This window comes from Dendrobium catenatum, unplaced genomic scaffold (genome assembly GCF_001605985.2).
Source record: "Dendrobium catenatum unplaced genomic scaffold, ASM160598v2 fragScaff_scaffold_432, whole genome shotgun sequence".
Taxonomy (NCBI): Eukaryota; Viridiplantae; Streptophyta; class Magnoliopsida; order Asparagales; family Orchidaceae; genus Dendrobium; species Dendrobium catenatum.
In genome coordinates, this window is record NW_021318894.1 from 103,349 (window position 1) to 121,574 (window position 18,226).

General features: G+C 36.6%; 1 protein-coding gene across 1 annotated transcript in view; it reads right to left on the reverse strand.

The window, feature by feature from the left end:
- The window catches only part of LOC110092630 (putative deoxyribonuclease TATDN1), a 35,678-nt gene extending 19,222 nt beyond the window's left edge, over positions 1 to 16,456 (reverse strand). Inside the window, exons 1-9 of the mRNA XM_020817269.2 lie at positions 16,192 to 16,456; positions 16,073 to 16,093; positions 15,894 to 15,994; positions 15,747 to 15,804; positions 15,621 to 15,664; positions 15,446 to 15,526; positions 14,093 to 14,163; positions 8,277 to 8,387; positions 6,837 to 6,919 (exon numbers count right to left, since the gene is read on the reverse strand). Coding sequence (XP_020672928.1) covers positions 6,837 to 6,919; positions 8,277 to 8,387; positions 14,093 to 14,163; positions 15,446 to 15,526; positions 15,621 to 15,664; positions 15,747 to 15,804; positions 15,894 to 15,994; positions 16,073 to 16,093; positions 16,192 to 16,213 — 592 coding nt within the window. The 5' untranslated portion in view covers positions 16,214 to 16,456. The remainder of the gene's footprint in view (positions 1 to 6,836; positions 6,920 to 8,276; positions 8,388 to 14,092; positions 14,164 to 15,445; positions 15,527 to 15,620; positions 15,665 to 15,746; positions 15,805 to 15,893; positions 15,995 to 16,072; positions 16,094 to 16,191) is intronic.
- Between the last annotated feature and the right edge of the window lie 1,770 nt (positions 16,457 to 18,226).

Here is an 18,226-nt window from a genome sequence, read left to right on the forward strand (position 1 = left end):
TGTTAGGCCCATATTTCATTGTCAGGACAGACCATAAGAGCTTGAAGTACCTGTTGGAGCAGATAATGGCAATTGAGGAGCATCAGAGGTAGTTGTCAAAGCTATTGGCTATGACTTTGAGATCCAGTATAGGCCAGGGTTAGAGAATAAGGCAGCTGATGCCTTGTCCAGATGTATGGGAGAGCTCTAGGAGTTTGACATTTTGATACCACTGCGTTGGATTGGGGGGCTATTCAAGAGGAGAGTATGCAAGATAAGGAGCTGGGAAGGACTAGAGAAAATCTATTAAGGGATGAGAGAAGCCACCCTAGCTATTCCCTAGAGGGGAGAGATTGTTGTATCATGGGAGGTTTGTGTTGCCATAGATTCCACAGCTACTGCAGGAGTTCCATAGAGAGTTATTGGGGGTCATTCTGGTGTGCAGAAGTCATACAGGAGATTGACAGCTGAGTTGTATTAGAAGGGAATACACAAATATATGGAAGAGATGGTGGCTAGATGTAAGATATGACAGCGGAACAAATTCATGGCCATGGCTCCAAGGGGGTTGCATCAACCCCTAGCTCTACCAGCAGGATGTAGGAGGAGGTCACCATGAACTTTATAGATGGGTTACCCCGATCTAAGTGGTTTATAGTGGTTTTAGTCGTAGTTGGCAGATTGAGCAAGTATGCTCCTTTCATTCCTCTACGACATCCCTATATGACAGTGACATTGGAAGAGGCATTCATTAGAGAGGTGATCAGACTGCATGGGAAACCGGAATCTATAGTGTCTGATCGTGATAAGATGCTCCTCAGACACTTTTGGAGGGAGTTGTTCAGGCTGCAGGGGATAGTACTGAAGAGGAGCACCCTTTATCACCCTCAAATAAATGGGCAGATGGAGGTGGTTAATAGGAGCTTGGAGATTTACCTACGATATTTCACTTCAAAGACACCTCGGTTGTGGGCCAAGTGGCTATTATGGACAGATACTAGTACAATACTTCATATCATTCGGCTTCCGATGACTCCTTTTAAAGTGTTGTAAAGTGTTGTACAAAAGAGACCCACTCCACTTGGAGACTTTTGGGCATAGTCGCACACTGGTTTATTCAGTTGAGTAATACTTAGAGGAGAGGAATATGTTGGAGAATTTTTATATCCTCGAACGGATTGCATATTTTATAATGGTTGATACGAAAATATTCGTCAACAGAATAGGGTATTGAATAAATTGAAAAGATACTTGTTAAGGGCTCAGTAGATAATGAAGAAGCAGGCAGATGTGCGTAAGAAAGGATATTCAGGTTGAGATAAGGGATATGGTATACTTGAAGCTTCGTCCCTACAGACAAAGGATGGTAGCTAATGGAAAGAACGAGAAGCTGGCTTCGAGGTACTTTTGGCTCTTATGAGATATTGGAGAGGATCAGAGAAGTTGTTTATCGATTGATTTTACCCCCGACTGCTATCATACACCCAGTGTTCCACGTATCACAATTAAAGAGAGTTATTGGAGACCATGCATCTAGTTCAGAATAATGCATGACACTGATAGAGGATTTGGAGGTGGTGTTGGAACTATTAGAGCTGAAAGGGGTGAGACATGGAGTAGGGATCAAGGAAGTATTGATTGAATGGAAGAACCAACCCGAGTATGACGTCACATAGGAGCCGTACAAGAGAGATCCTTTCACCTCGAGGATAAGGTTGGTTTTTTGAAAGGGGATATTGTTAGACCGGTCCAGGATGGATCAGTCCAGAAGGGACTGTCATATGTTTACTCCATGAGGAAGCCTGGTCCGCCCAACAGCCGCTTGATCCCCCTTAGGGTAGGGCCCACAGCTTACTGAAGAGAAAGGATGGGGCTGTTTAGGTGGGAAATTCAATTAGAGGGATGTTTTGGGTATTTTACTAGAGATTATATGCTTTAAGTAGTTTTATAAAATCTGGGGTTAGGTGAGGATATATTTTTGTTGAATTGAGTTTTTCTAAGGAGAGAAAGGGAGTCTAATGGACAACTATGGTTTGGGAGAGACGGATCTCCCTCTCCAATTGAAGATCCTTTGTATCTTATTTGTTTTCTTTGCTCAGGACGATATTTTCTACAGTGAAAATCGGCCTGGACGATGTAAAATCGGCCTGGACGATCCTGAGAGGAAAAGTCCAAATCAGAGAGGAACAGTAAGGGAACAAGGTCTCACAGGTTCTTCCACATAGTTCTTCTCATTTACTATTTTAGCCTTTGCTGAATTTAATTTCAGCCCAAGGTTTCTTCTACTTTTAGAAGTATTTTCTATCACAAGTGCACGACTGTGCTAGGTCACCTTTTATCGTAACTTCTCTTCCTTGGCTAGAAATTTAAAAGTGATGTGGTATGTGCATACCACAGCTCTGAAGGTATTCAGCAGTGGCCCGCTGAATATAGCATTATGGCTAACTAGAGCATCTACAATGATGAAGTCTATCATAACTAAGTACTGACGGTTTCCCCTTCACCCAAAGTGATATGTAGGGCGATTACTCCTTCAATCTACCAGCTCTTGTCAGAGAATCCATAGAGAGAACTAGCATTAGGAGTGAGATGGGAGGCAAGAATATTCATCTTGCCGAAAGTTATCTTGATATTCATTGAACTCTTTGTTTCTATCAAAATATTGCCAATTTGATAATTGACGATCAGGGCTATAATGGCAATGGCCTCGTTATACGATTTCCCCTAGTTGGTTCATCTTTTCCACTAAAGGTGATGGATGTGTCTTGGATGAATCATTAGAACGATACAGAATTGACTTCTTTAGTTCGTGGCTTTTTTGCAAGTGCATGAATGTCTCTTCGATCACCACTTGGAGGCAAGCAAGGTTGGCAGCTGGATTTGAAGCATGTGCTCCTTCTGGCAGCTCGCAATGAGTATTGAGGTCGGCTAGTCCTTCAAGCATGTTGATGGTTTGTGGTTTATCACTAGCGGCAGCGAGAGCATCCTGAATATACTTCAGAAGCCACTCTTCCATTTCTTACAGTTCACAGCGAGTGGTTATTATGGGTTCATTGTGTTCACCAAGGTCTTAGGTCGCCTAGCAAATGAAGATTTTTGTCGGATCCATGCTCATCGCACCTGAGAGGATGTTGGATCATGTTTTGTTTAGTTAATGATGTCAGGCCATCCTTCGTGTCACCTATGGACTGAGAACTTGTAGGTGAAGATGATGAAGTCAAATTACTGGAGAAAGAGTGAGAGAATAAGAGAGAGAATATATATGTAGATAAAATCTTTATTATCCTAGTCAAATATACAAGAGTAGTAGAAGCGAGGGCTCTATACTAAAGAGCTTAACCTAAGAAAAGGAAAAATTACTATCTTTTTTCATAAGAAGGGAAAAATGTCTCTCTCTTTAGATCATTCTTCCTTCCTCCCCCACTTTATAGGTCTTAGAGAGTTACAATAGATCTGTATGAGATATAGCAGCTGTCCCATCCATCTTTGATGTAGCTCAGCCATATGTGCAGAGTGAAGTAACAATCACCGTGAGAGAGAATGCGAGTAGAATGAACTCGCAAATCGAGCCGGCATCGGCAGGAAGAAAGTCTAAGGTCGTCTCGCTGAGGTGAGAGGGGAGAGTAGCATCTGATTATAATCAAGAGATAGGGCCGAAGTATAGCAATAAACCGACCTGAGGTCACCCCGTTGAGGTGAGAGGGGTCGAATAACATCTTGATGTGGTCCAAAGGTAGATCGGATTGTGATAGATATCTTGCGGGGAAGATATATGTTGTTAGCTTAATTGTTGATGTGTCTCGCATGGAAGACTTGACTTTGGCTAGGATCGACAAAGATTTGTCTAACTAAAAGAGGAACTTTTGAGGTTCCCCTCGCCCGAGAGGGCGACTGCTTGGAAGATGTGGTCAAAGTTGGTCTGTTGTGCTCCAGTGTTAAGCTCTTTCCCAGCTCCTAAGCGAGCCCCTCGAACGGGCTATTCCAAGAGAGAAGATAGTTCTCCTTCTGCTCGACCTGAACGCAACCTGCAAGAAACCTGCAAACGGGTGCCTGTACAGGTAGTCATATATGTATATTAGTAGTCCTCTTATTAGATCTAAGATCTTAGACTAATGTTGACTCCAATCGCCTCATAAGCCCTCACATTTTGAGTATTTCCTTCAGCCTATGTTGTTAGAATATACACCCCAATTTTTTAAATTAAATTGATCAAGTCAAATAAAAATCTAATTTTAAAATATAAAGCTCAATATGGGATAATTTGAATACCTCTAAATTTCTCAAAATCTAATTTGAGATTACCTAACATTTCAATATAACAATTTGAGTTTTCATAATAAACTCAATGAATAATTATAGTTTATATTATAGAAAATAAACATGCATATAAATAGTTAGGTTCATTTGTCAAATTTTTCATTTAACATGCATATAATTTTTAACATAAATATAGATCAAAATTCTATTCTTTTAAACAATCTTTATTTATTTTTCCATTCATTTATTAAGGAAGCACCATCAATCTTATACCAATGAAGGTACAATCATTTTCCTTTTCATTTTATGTGCACGAGTACGTTAAGTCCCTAGTCAGTATCATAAGAGAGTGAACTTTTGTATTTACATGCATATACCTTTTTACTTTTAATATTTCTATTTACATATTACAATTCCTTTTTTTATTCATTTCATTTCTGTAACATGTACTTATTAATCTGTGTAATTATTTTTCGCACATATATTGTAAGCTTTGATTGCTTAGTCCTACTCAATTTTATGAATATCAGACAATTAAACATTAACAAATATATGTGCATGATATAATATTCAATAATTGAAATGAATTAAAAGAAAATTAAATTAATATAAAACAATGTCATCACCCACTTTATTTCTCTTTCGTGTGTTGGCACTCATTCAAATTCTAAACATTCCTTAATACAATCTAAAGTCACATACACAATTATATAAATTAGTAGTGTTATCTTATAACTAAGCTTTCATTAATTTCAAATAAATTTTCTATTATGTATGTAGTATTACCTAGACTTCCCTTGAAATCTCTTATTGGCTTAGTACTTTACCTCAGTTCCACGATTTAAATCTTTCCTTATTCCAAGTATTATTCAATTGCATTAATTATTGTTAAATGACTTTCTAAAACTAAATGTTGTCAAGTTAACTTTGAATTGATTTTTTATCAAACTTCAAAAGCGTCAGACGTCATCTATATAACATTTAATGCTTCTAATTTATCATAACATAATAACAATTCATCATCTACTTTAAATCTCTAGAAATAATTGAAAGTCAAATATTCTTAAATCAAAATTAATTACATTGATTAATCTTCCTTTCCTTCTTTGTCGGATCGAGATAAGACTTTCACCCACAAGATTTCTTCCTAGTGAACAATCACTAACTATAATTTCAATTAGAATAATATATTTATACTTTTTTTCTTTTTCTGAATTTGAATAGAAAATAAGAAAATTAAATCACTTACACTTTCTCTATCGTCGGAGAAAAAACTCTTAAACCCTTCTTCTTCCTCTCGACAAACACCAATCATTCAACAACTTCAACAGAAAATTTCTCATTCTCCAAACTTTCTCTCGCACGCACAAATTTCTCTCTCTCTCTCTCCCAATTTCTTCTCTTCTTCACAAGCACTATTCCCTACTTGATCACAGCCTCTTTCATTCGTATAGTTCCACTAGAGTGAGTGAAATGACTCATCACTTGTAGGAGTCGTGTAGGTTCGCTCACAATCGCTCCCAAACCCGTACTTGCCTGTGTCACTGCCTCCCGTTTCGCTCGATCGACTTCTCTCGCTCCTGTGATCAAGTCCACCCACTCGGGTTCAACTGCTATTAACATATGATGGACCGGTTCAGTTGAACCGATTCATCCAGTTCTTACAAAGAGTGTAGTTAATTAGGATTTGCAGCTACCTACATTTAAGTTGCTTATAAAAACCATGTCTCCAAAACCACCAAGTAAAAGCCATCTGAGATAGCTAATGATTACATTCCAAATAGGTCCATAAACATTGTTGATTTACCATCACGTGCATTCTCTGATGTTAATTTTCCTCATTAATGATTTTCAAAGCCATCATGTTGGGGTGAGGGAATAGATAAGAGCAGAGTAAGTCATTATAAAACTAAAGCAAATCAACGTAGATCAACTAACGAGTATATACAGGATTTTCCTGTACTTGATAGTAATGTTCTAATGTTGACCATGAAAAGATTAAGATCCAACAAGAATCTCAAAACATTTAGGATAGTAAACTACCCAGCTACAAAGTATTTATGTACCTGACAAACTATTACAGAAATATTTGAAAAGGATTTGTTCGTAAGTCAGGCATAACTAATTACTATTACAAACACGGTTAAAAACAAGTGTATAATGAAAAGCCATAAGCAACGATTATGTCATTGAATGTTCATTCCAAATTTTAAAATAAAAAATATCAACACTGGTATACATATATACGGAATATTAAATGGGTACAAGTTGTTTCAATGTTTCAAACTAACTAATGACCTAAAGCTATTACAAGGTGGGAATTCAAATTCAAACAAAACTAAAAAATATTCAAATAAATTTGTAAGTTGACTACAACAGATTGGATGCTTAAATATCGAGGGTTGGGCACAAATAAAGAATGAATGTGAGGTGTGAAATATAAAATTTATATGGATTGAATTGTGAGAGATGAAATTGAGAACATAAAATTTTGGAAAATAAAATCCATTATGGACAGCTCGGAGTATAAATAGAACTTAGAAAGGATGCCTATTCATAAAATATAAATTGAAGCTAAGCAAAGAAGTAAACAGTCATACCTAAAAAAATGTTATCAAATGATAGAAGCCTGTCACGATCTTCCGCACTACCAGTAAATGAATGAACAACTCCACCAGTGAATCTATAAACCAAGAGAGAAAACCAGGGTTGTCACTTATGATCAACTATTAATGACAAACATTTTATAATAATATCAAACCTACCATGAAATTCTGCTCAAATATGGGATACATGGGAACATTAAGGCTCTGTTTGGTTTCAAGGAATTGGAAGAGAGAAAATGAAGTGGCAATGGTAAAAGGAATTGGATTGAAATTAGTTTTCAATCACTTGTTTGGTCGAAGAAGATAAATTGAATGAAAATTATTTCTGATTTTTGTTTGGTTGATGAAATACTAAATTCTGGCTTCCTGTGATGATGGAAAAGTGAGTCTAATACTTCGTTTGGCACGGCTTTCTTATTGCTTCTTAAAGTAGCTTTTTAGTATAAAAATTAAAATTTATATACTAGAAACCCACTTTAAGAAGCAATAAGAAAGCCATCCCAAACGAAGCCTAAGTGACGATCTCATAAATTTCTTCTCGTTTTTCACTAGGTTTGAGTAGGAAATTGTGGGAGGAAAAATGCATTTTTCCCGTTTCCAAGGTAAATCCAATTACATCGTAATAACGTAGGAATCAAACCCCCCCAAAAAAAAAGCAAAATGCGATTTACATTCCATCAAAATCCTTCAAACTAACCACACCCCAAGTGCTAAAGTTCATAATAGTTGCGGAAAAAAATGAAATTATATGTTTAGTGGAACATAAGTTATTTAAATCACCTCCATAAAATTGAAGCTTCTGACACAAGATATTAGAAGAACAAATTCAATAATCAAGGAGATGAGTATCATGAAACAACAAAAGGAATAAATGACCTCATCAAGAATCTTTCCTATTGCTATTTTTCTCCACATAGTATAGAGAACCCAAAATGGTGATCATAATTACTTTCCATGATGCCTAGTTAACAAACCCACATGTCATGAATTACGCTTGCTGAAAATTTTAAATTTCAACAGATTTTTCTTTCCAAAATACTTCTTTGGTTGCTCATGGGTCCGCCAGTTGGGTTTTCAGTTTTTGTATGCACTTTAAAAACAAAATTTTGTGCGGATTAAGAAGAAAATAGGGTAAACCAAAAGTATTATGGGTAGAAGTTATAAAAAAAATGAGAAAAAAAAAATACTAAAAATAGGATTATGATTGAATTTATCAGTCAATAGCACTTGAAAAAGAGGATTAAAAAAATTGGCCCGAATAAGGTTACTGATGATGACGATTATGCTTCTAGCAGTCCATAAATTGAATTTCTACGGCTTCATCTTACTTCAAACAGTTGGACAATGAATTTGAAGTTATATATCTGTCTAATATGCGAAGTGCCATGGAAGAAATACTCAAAACATGAACAAATGTTGATTCCGGAAATTCACCTGTGTATATTTTGCTCTAAGATGTTGCAAAAATCATCAGGTGCAGCACGCATGTGCAAAAACATTGGCAACTTCAACGTTTCCGCTAATTCAAATTGTTTTGCAAAATACCTGACTCAGAAAATGAAAATTTTTATTATATCATGCAGCATTATAATCATGAAATAGTCCAATCGTATTGATTTCATGTAAACATAATATCAAATTATAAGGCAACTAATAATATCATCAAGAAATCCATGCCTCTCATGATACGTATGAAGAAAGGCCTGTTGGCCAGGCATAGCTGTATTAACCTGTAAGATTCTAAACTGAGAAGAACCTTCTAGAAACTAACATCTACCAGAAAAATCATTTTTATTATGACAGCCAAAAGAAGTTTTACAAACGAGTCATAACAGATTCTTTGAATTCCAAGTTTCATCAATTCAGAGTTTCAAATAAGCACAAAAAAAAAATGAATTGCAAAAGAAAATGCAGTCCTAAGCATATAAATTATGTGAAAGGTTAATGAAAGGAATAAGTCTGACCAAAACAAGTTTGTATGCAGTAAAAAAATATATTTATCATTATCAGCATGAAGAGAAGTTTTTAGCCAACCAATGCATTATAATTAAGAATTCTTAATGACTTCAGCTTTCCATTAAATTGAGTTGAAGAATGGTGATCATGGCATGGTGTTAAACAAGTAAAAGAATTTCATTCATGTTCCAAAGAAAAAATGCTTCACATCCCCAACAGTTCCAGACTTTCAAGTGGAAGATTTGGATTGCATGCACTCCACAAGTTAGCCATGATTGCCTTCAGGATATTATTGGTTTTTCTTTGGAACTATACTGCTCCATATAAACAAATTGGGCATGCAAGGGCAAGAAGGTGTTAGTTCTATGTGAAATCTGATTGTGTTGATTAATCAGGTTGTATTGTTGCCTCGGACCTCAGTTTAATTAGACATGCTCGCTGGAGGGTGCGGGGGGTCCTTCCCTTGCAAGCACCTGAAAATTTCTTTTTTTTTCGTACAACATCCCGGCACTGCGTACCCAAGCGTCCCAGCATTGTATCTAAGCGCCCCAACATTATATTCCCAAGAACCCCGGTGCTGCAAAGTTTGTTGGGAGAAATGACATAGAGCAAAGCGTCATAGCACTGTAGATTCGGCGCCACAGCGCTGCGGGTTTGAGCGCTGCAGCATCGTCAGATGGACCGATGACAGAGGCTTGAGTATTGCAGCAGTTTGTGGCAGATTTGACCATTTCTTTCTCATTTTTCTAAAGGATAGCGTCCCTTGGTGTTATATTACTTCATTTTTTCTTATGTTTTGTGTGTGAGAATGGTGTAAGAGAGAAGAGAAGCAAAGAGGGAGTGAGAGAGAACAGAGATCTATACTTATTTCCCAACTTTCATAGTGGATTTCTTAGTATGGTGTGGCTCCGTGATTTTTTCCCGATTTTGGGTTTTCCCACGTTAAATCCTGGTGTCCTTTTACTTTCCACTATTTTTCTTTTTTTTTTATTTGTTTTGTTGCAGTTTTTACTTCCATCCCCAACAACTGGTATAAGAGCAAGGTTGTTCAGTTAGAGTGGGAGTAATGGCTAATGTAGCAAGGTACAAGATTGAGAAACTCAATTGTTCGAACTTTGCATTCTGAAGGATGCAAATTGAAGATTTTTTGTAGAAGAAGAAGAAGTATTTACCATTTGAAGGAATCAACAAGAAGTCGGACTCTATAACTATAGAGGAGTGGGAGGTTTGTTGGTCGGACTGCACTAGGTTTGATACAACTTTCAAGTAGAGGGAAAGTTGTGTGTTGGAACTGTGAAAAGAATAGTCACTTGAAGAAGAATTATACAGTTCCAAAGAAGGTTAGTGGTGGAGGTCAAGACAAAAATCACTCTGCAAAAGAGCTTCAATTAGATTCTCTGATTTTATCTCTAGACAATTTTGAATCTTGGGTTATAGATTCAGGTGCTTCTTTTCATGCAAGTCCAAACAAGAAGGCATTTAAGAATTATACTCAAGTTGATTTGGGTAAAGTGTATATGGGAGACAACAAGCCCTGCGACATTGTTAGACTGGGAAATGTTGATATTAGAATGTTGGATGGGCCAACATAGATACTCAAGAATGCTATGTATGTTACCTATTTAAAAAGGAGTTTAATTTCTGTGAGTCAGTTTGCAAACTCAAGCAATGTGACATCATTCTTAGGAGATTCATGGAAGATGACAAAAGAGACAATGGTTATAGCCCGTGGCAATATTGAAGGTATTATATATGTTGTCAACAAGAGATCAGATTCTATTAGAGTTGATGATTCAGATGTTGATGAAGGTCTTTGGCGTCAAAGGTTTGGTCAAATGAATAAGAAAGGAATGCATTCACTTGTTACTAAAAGAAAATTTTATGGTTTAAAATCTATAAATTTAAATTTTTGTGAAGATTGTGTATATGACAAGCAACATAGGATGAGTTTTTCAAATACTGGTTCAAAGGTTAAGTCATAGAAGTTAGAGTTAGTACATACTGATGTATGGGGTCCTGCTCCAATTACTTCTATAGGTGGATCTTTCTATTTTGTTGCTTTTATTGATGATCACAGCAAAAAGGTATAGGTGCACTTTATAAAACACAAGTCAGATGTGTTTGATATTTTTAAGAAGTGAAAGGTCATGGTTGAGATTGAGACAGGTTTGAAACTCAAGTGTCTCATATTAGATAATAGAGGCAAGTATTATGATAAGAAGTTCAAAGAGTATTGTGCTTTAAATGGGATCAGGCATGAGTTCACTATTCCAAGAACATCACAGTTGAATAATGGAGTTACAAAGCGCATGAATATAACTATAATTGAGCATGCCAAGAGAAAGAGGTTGCATGCTGGTCTAACCAAATAGTTCTGGGCAGAGTCAATTTATCTGATCAATCGTGATCCTTTAGTTTCTCTGAATGAGGGGTTACCTGAGAAAGCTTGGAGTGGAAAGGATGTAGTTTATCTCACCTCAAAGTTTCTAGTTGTTCATCCTATATTCATATTGATATAGGATCTAGGAGTAAGATTGATCCAAAATCTATCAAGTATACATTTATTAGATATGACTCAAATGAATTTGATTACAAATTCTGGGATTATCATAATCAAAAATTCATCAGGGGTAGAGATGTCAAATTCAATGAAAATCAAATATACAATAATAGATATTAGACTCCTGAAGATTCTTCTAAATATGTTGAGATAAAGGATGATGAAGATCAAAAAGGTAAAGTTGATGAAGCACACAGAGTATCTCATACACCTGCTACTAAACTTAGGAGATCCAGCAGAATCTCAAGACCAGTACAAAGGTATTCTCCTTCTTTATACTATATATTACTGACAGATAGTGGTGAACCAGAGTGCTAAGATGAGGCCATTCAAGTTGATGATTCAAAGAAGTGGTAGCAAGTCATAGATGATGAGATGCATTCACTTGAGTTGAATCAAATATAGGAGTTAACAGAGCTACCAAGTGGAAAGAGAGCACTACAGAACAAGTAAGTTTACAGGCTTAAAGAAGAACCTGATAGTAGCAAGCACTACAAGACCAGACTTCTAGTTAAAGACTTTAAACATAAGGAAGAAGTGGACTTCACTGAAAGTTTATCTCCACTGGTGAAGATGACTATAAAGTTGTACTGAGCATGGTTATAATAGAGGATTTATATCTAGGACATATGGATATAAAAAATAGCATTAATTCATAGTGACCTTGATGAAGAGTTATACATGATGCAACCTCAGGGATATGTGATCACAGGTAATGAAGATCTAGTGTGTAGGCTCATAAGGAGCTTATATGGGGTGAAGCAACATCAATACAATGAATAGGAGGTTTGACAAGTTTATATCAGATAATGATTACATGAAGTGTTAGGCAGATCGGTGTTATTTTTTCAAATATTTTGATAATTGTTATATTATTCTGCTTTTGTATGTGGATGACATGTTGGTTGCAGGGTCGGATATGGAGAAGATAAGATATCTGAAGGAATTGTTATCAAAGGAGTTTGAAATGAAAGTTCTGGGTCCAGCAAAGAAAATTTTCAGTATGAAAATCATTAGGGATAGAAGTGCAGATATACTGCTCGGGCAGAATATGTTGAAAAGGCTCTTCAAAAATTTAGCATAAGAGAGGAAAAGCCAGTTTGCACTTCCTTGGATAGTCACTTTTAACTATATAAGGAACAATCGCCCAAATCTGAAGCAAAGCAAGAACTGATGGAAAGGATTTCATTGCGTTAACAGTTGAAAGTTTGATGTATGATATGATCTACACGAGATTCGATATCGCATATGCAGTGGGGGTAGTTAGCAGATTTATGAGTAAGCCATGCAAACTTCAATGGAAGGCGGTTAAGTGAATTCTCAAGTACTTGAGAGAATCACCTGATAAAGCTCTTTGCTTTGGTGGTGCGGGGATTGATCTAGAAGGACATATAGATTTTGATCTTGTTGGAGATCTTGATGGTAAGAGGAGCTTAACAAGTTATATCTTCACTTTGGGAAGACTACAGTAAGTTGGGTTTCCAAGTTACAGAAGATTGTTGAGCTCTCAACAATAGAAGTTGAGTACATGTTATTATTGAAGTTAGCAAGGAGATGGTTTGGTTGCAAAGTTTCTTGACAAAACTTGGCAAGGGACGAAGAAATGGGAAGTTGTATAGTAACAGCATGAGTGCTATTCATCTAGCCAAGAATGTTGCATTCCATGTCAGAACAAAGCTTATCCAGCTTCGGTATCATTTCATCAGGTCGCTTCTGGAAGATGGTCAATTATCTTTGGAGAAGTTACACACGACCCAGAATCCTACAGACATGCTAACGAAGACGATAACAATTAATAAACTGAAGCTATGAGTAGTTTCAATTGGTCTTCATAAAGGATTAGAGCAGGTGTGAGCCACACTACAGGTACTATAATTAGTGTAATAGATTGGAAGAAGAATTAATTACAATCAATTTTCAAATGGGAGATTGTTAGTTCTGTGTGGAATCTGATTATGTTGATCAATCAGGTTGTATTGTTTCCTCGGACCTCAATTCAAAATGTTGTGCTCGCTGGAGGGACGATACATCCCCTGCTTGGGTTCAGGTCCTTTGCACCCGAAAAATTATTTTTTTGTTTAACGCCCAGGCACTGTGTACTCGAGCTCCAGGCACTGTGTACTCGAGCCCCCTGATGATGTGTTCTCAAGTGCCTCACTAATGCAAAGTTTATTGGGAGAAACGACATAGAGCAAAGTGCCACAACGCTATAGATTGGACACGCAGCGCTGTATGATGCCGCAGCGCGGCAGGTTTGAATGTCGCAACATCATCAAATGGACAGATAATAGAGGCTTGAGCGCCACAGCACTCCAAACTAGCACCGCAGCGCTTCGAGGCAAACTGGACAATTTCCTCTCTCTCGTTTTTTTAAGGGTGGCATCCCTTGGTGTTACATTACTTCACTTTCTCTTGTGTTTTGTGTGTGAGAATGATGTAAGAGAGAAGCGAAACAAGAAGGAAGTGAGAGAGAAGAGATATCTATACTTATTTCTCATAATTTTTATAGTAGATTTCTTAGTTTGGTGTGGCTCCATGATTTTTTCCCAATTTTGAATTTTTCACATTAATCCTGTTCTCCTTTTACTTTTCGTTGGTTTTTCTATTTTTCTTATTTGTTTTTTTACAGTGTTTACTTCCATCCCCAACAACAAATATTACATAAGAACGTAAAAGACACCTAAGTGTGACACAAATGCAAATATGGCATAGCAAATTTTTTACTTCACCATACTTCTTCTGTATTTCAGAGGGACAAAAACGTAATCTATCATAGTCCAAGCCGCATTCACCGACTGCAACCACCTATAATAACAGTAGAGGTCAGCACAAATGTGATTTGCAAACCATTGCCAAATCTTGTAAATATATTTTTCAAGGAAAATTAAAAAATGATTAACTGCTGCAAATGAAATAACAAACAATAGCTTCCCGTGATGCAGCTTGAGAAGTAATGGTTAGTAAACTACAAATTTCATGGTTAAAAAATAAGTTTGCTGGTCAGACAATAATTTGCTAATGGCACGGTATTGGCCAACTAGTCAAGTGTATTTAATTAAAATCAATGAAGTTATTTTTATTAAGTTTGACTGCTGTATTTAGGTTGCTACCATAATGCCAACTTGACCTCTTCATGTTAAAAGTTGACCCCAGAATCTCAAAAACTTTTGCAGATAATTTTCTAACTGACGAACTGTACACCATATGAATGTAATAGATAGAAGACAAAAAGCCTAACTTAATCTAAGAACATGTGGCTTGTAAATTCAGTGCCACATCCTATAAATTTTCCGATGGCTGATGGCTTGGAAATTGAACTACATTTATTATATTTTTAACCCCGTTATTGTTGTAACACAAATAATAATATTAAAGGTGAGCCAACAGAACTATCAACAAAATACATATGATGGAACCCCGCTAAGCTGAAAACTTTTCATTAATGCATGCTCTACTTAAAAGTTTTACAAGACTGATAAACCCAACGGAATGTCTGCTTTATTTCTTTTTCAAAATGGCAAGTTTTGATAGTGAGATCACTATGTCTATAAGAAGCACTAGGGAGTGCACAACATACTTTTCTTTTCCATTTTCTCGTCTCATGCGGTCTACGAAGCTTTTCAATAAATTATCTTCTACTGGCTAAACAGTATTTTACGAATATCTGCGAGTCTAACCTCCTTAAAATTTCATAACAAAATATGCCAATGGAAAACTTCATTCACTAACACATTTTCTTCCATTTTAATGCTGAAGCACTCAACTTTTTGTATAAGAAATAGCTTTTTCAAACAGAGTTGACAAACAATTCCTCTAAAAGTTTTCAATGATAGATGCCAATCTATCCAATGCATGCCATTGAAGAGATACCAAACCAACAAGGTTTAACAGCACAAAGAAGTGTGAAACAACACTGTCCAAGGCCATGTGTTTTGATCAAGTTCCTAATCATGGCATTCTATATTTCTATGGTAGTACTGGAATCAAACGAAATAAATAAAAGCTGTCTTTGAAGTGATCAATCAGCTTAAGCGCCAGGAAACTCATTCACTTGCAGGAGAGAATCATTCAAAGGAAAGTTTCCTACCTTCCCCTTTGCAATCCCCTCCTTGGCTAATGAAACTAGCTCCTGAAAGTACTTATCAGGGTCACCACTCTTTTCAAACTCCTTAAAGCAACAAAGTCAATCAACATCAAACCTCACCACCATAATTCAACTAAATGAAACAGATTATCAGCTTAATGAACATAAAATGGCCTACTTTGCATCTCGTTGGATGCACACCCACAGTGCAGAAGAGCCGTCCTGCACTAGACAAACAAAACTAAGAGCAGCATAAATCTTATTTCATGCATAACATCAAACAGTTGGATGGCGACCACCGCACCGTCAGTTTCCGCGATAGTAAGCGCCTCACGCGATTCCTCCAGCGTTGTTCCCGTGACCTTTCATCAATCCCAAACAAACCCTGAGTTAATCAGACGTGATTATAACAGTAGATCAGATTGTAAAGAGGAAAAGGTAAGAAGCTCACGATGATACGGTCAACGCCGGCATTCCACGCCCGCGCGAGCACAGCTTGGATGTCGCAGGCATGGTATTGCTTTCTGTTGTAAATCCCCTTAAACATCCCATCTGCAATTTTCTAATTGCCATTATGTGTAATGCCTGATTAACCAGCTCTGTTTCTCTATGATTCGAGAAATAGCTCACCTGTGAGGTTCGCACCAATGTCTGAACAACCGCGATTGGATTGGAAACAGGAGAAAGATTAGTAAGGGGAAAAAAAAAAGGTGAGGCCTTTGGAAGGGAGTGAGTTGGGGGGTACTTGCCAATCATTCTGATGGCCGCCATCACCGTACCCAAGCAAGCAATTGAAGAATGTTCCGATAGAGGTTTTCCGAAGGCCAATGGAGACTTGAATAGTATTTGGGGAGAAGCAGTCCACCTTAGCGCGGATTGGGAGCTTCGTCTTCCACGTGCGGCTTCGTTTGGAACAGCTTCAAATTTGATCAAAGTTTTGTTTTAAAAAAATGTTTTTAGGGACGTTGGCCGGCTGGTTTGCTATTTGTTCTCTTATTTTTTTTGTGTTGTTTTGGCAGTTTGTCTTCTTTAATTAACGGTTCGCGGTTGTTGAAGGCTAGGATGGGAGCTGAATTTGGACCGTTTATTCAAGCTTAGGTGGAGATTGAAGCTTGAATTTCTTCAAGGCTTAATGGTTCTTTTTGGCTGTCTAATTATTTGTATGGTTGGATGTTCAAATAGGGTTTTATTTTGGAACAATTATTAGGTCCTCCGACCGGACCGTAGAGAAACGTCCGGTCGGAGGTAAAATCCCGTCAAAAAACGAGTTGTACTGAGCAATATCAAACAATAACGAGGAATACCATCATTTGAAGACCCAATACCGAGTTATACCGAGCTATACCGAGCAATACCGAGTTATACAAAAGTTGTACCGAGTTTTTCCTAGAAAAAACTCAGTACAACTCGGTATTTCTCGGTACAGCTCGGTATAACTCGGTATTGGTTTTCAGAGAGCAGTATTCCTCGTTATTATCAAAAAATACCTAGTTGTACCAAGCAAATACCGAGTTTTTTGGAGGAATTTTACCTCCAACCGGACGTTCCTCTACGTCCTTACACCGGACGTAATAAAAGTTTGTTATTTTGGCCTATGGCTCCTTCTTTGAGGTTGTACTTTTGCTCATTATTTTTGAGGTTTGTTATTAGAAGATTTTTGTATTTCTTTTGCTTTCAAACATGATAGAGTAAATTTTTCTTTTTATCAACAATTGTAAGTTTTTTTTTTTTTCTTATATTTGTTGTAATATTGTAATCATTTTATCATTTTAATAGAAATCAAGCATGATTGCCTCTAAATTTTCCAAAAAAAAAAAAAAAAGTTCCGAAAAAACGGACAAAATGTTTGCAAAAAAATTTATGCTAAAATGGCAAGGTGGAAAGAATAGTGTTGCATTGCCCTCTTAATTTTAAAGACAAAATTAATATTTTAATAGCTAAATTATCATAAAAAAATTGGGTGCATAATCACATAAAAGAATAAAACTATTAAACTTCATATTTACTTATTTTTTTATCTTTCACTTTAGAGTATATTTGGTTGGCTGAAAAGGGAATACAGTTCTTTCATGAAAGAACATTCGCAATAGAAGAGAGATGGAGCATCCTAGCTGTATACGAATATCCAAAACACAGATAGATAAGAGAGGTGTGTAAAAGCTATAAGAGACATCAGAGTTTTACATGAAAATTTTTTAAAAATGAAAAAAAATCATGGGGCCTTACAGAGTTGAAATAATTCCACTAGTATTTCTCATTTATTACAAATGATGTCCTTCTTCGAGGAAAAGGGTTGGATCAATGTAAAAAATATATATATCACATAGAGCACATCACATGGTTAAAGTTGGAAGAATTCAGTGATAATAGATATATTCTAAAGAGAGTGATGTTTGTTTGTTTCGTCAATAGGATCGTGGTTGGCTATTGACAGAGTTCAGAGGAACTGTAGTCAGGTGATAGAGACTGGAATGAGTGTTGAAGGGATAGTAGTTGGGGTACTAGGGTCGAAGGGATCGTTGTGGGGCGAAGGAGGTCAGGGGATCGTAGTTAGCCGATTGAGGTCAATGGATCCTAGTTAGACGACGGTGATCGGAGGGATCATAATCAGTGGATGATTAAGGTCTATGTGATGCCCCAAAATCTAATTTGGATGAATTATTTTTTTATCTTTTAATAAATAACAATCAAAGATATCTAATTTTTTTATCAATATTAATAGTATAAAGTGTCAAAATGTTCTAACGGTAGACAAGAAAAATTATACTCAGCAAAAACTCACAT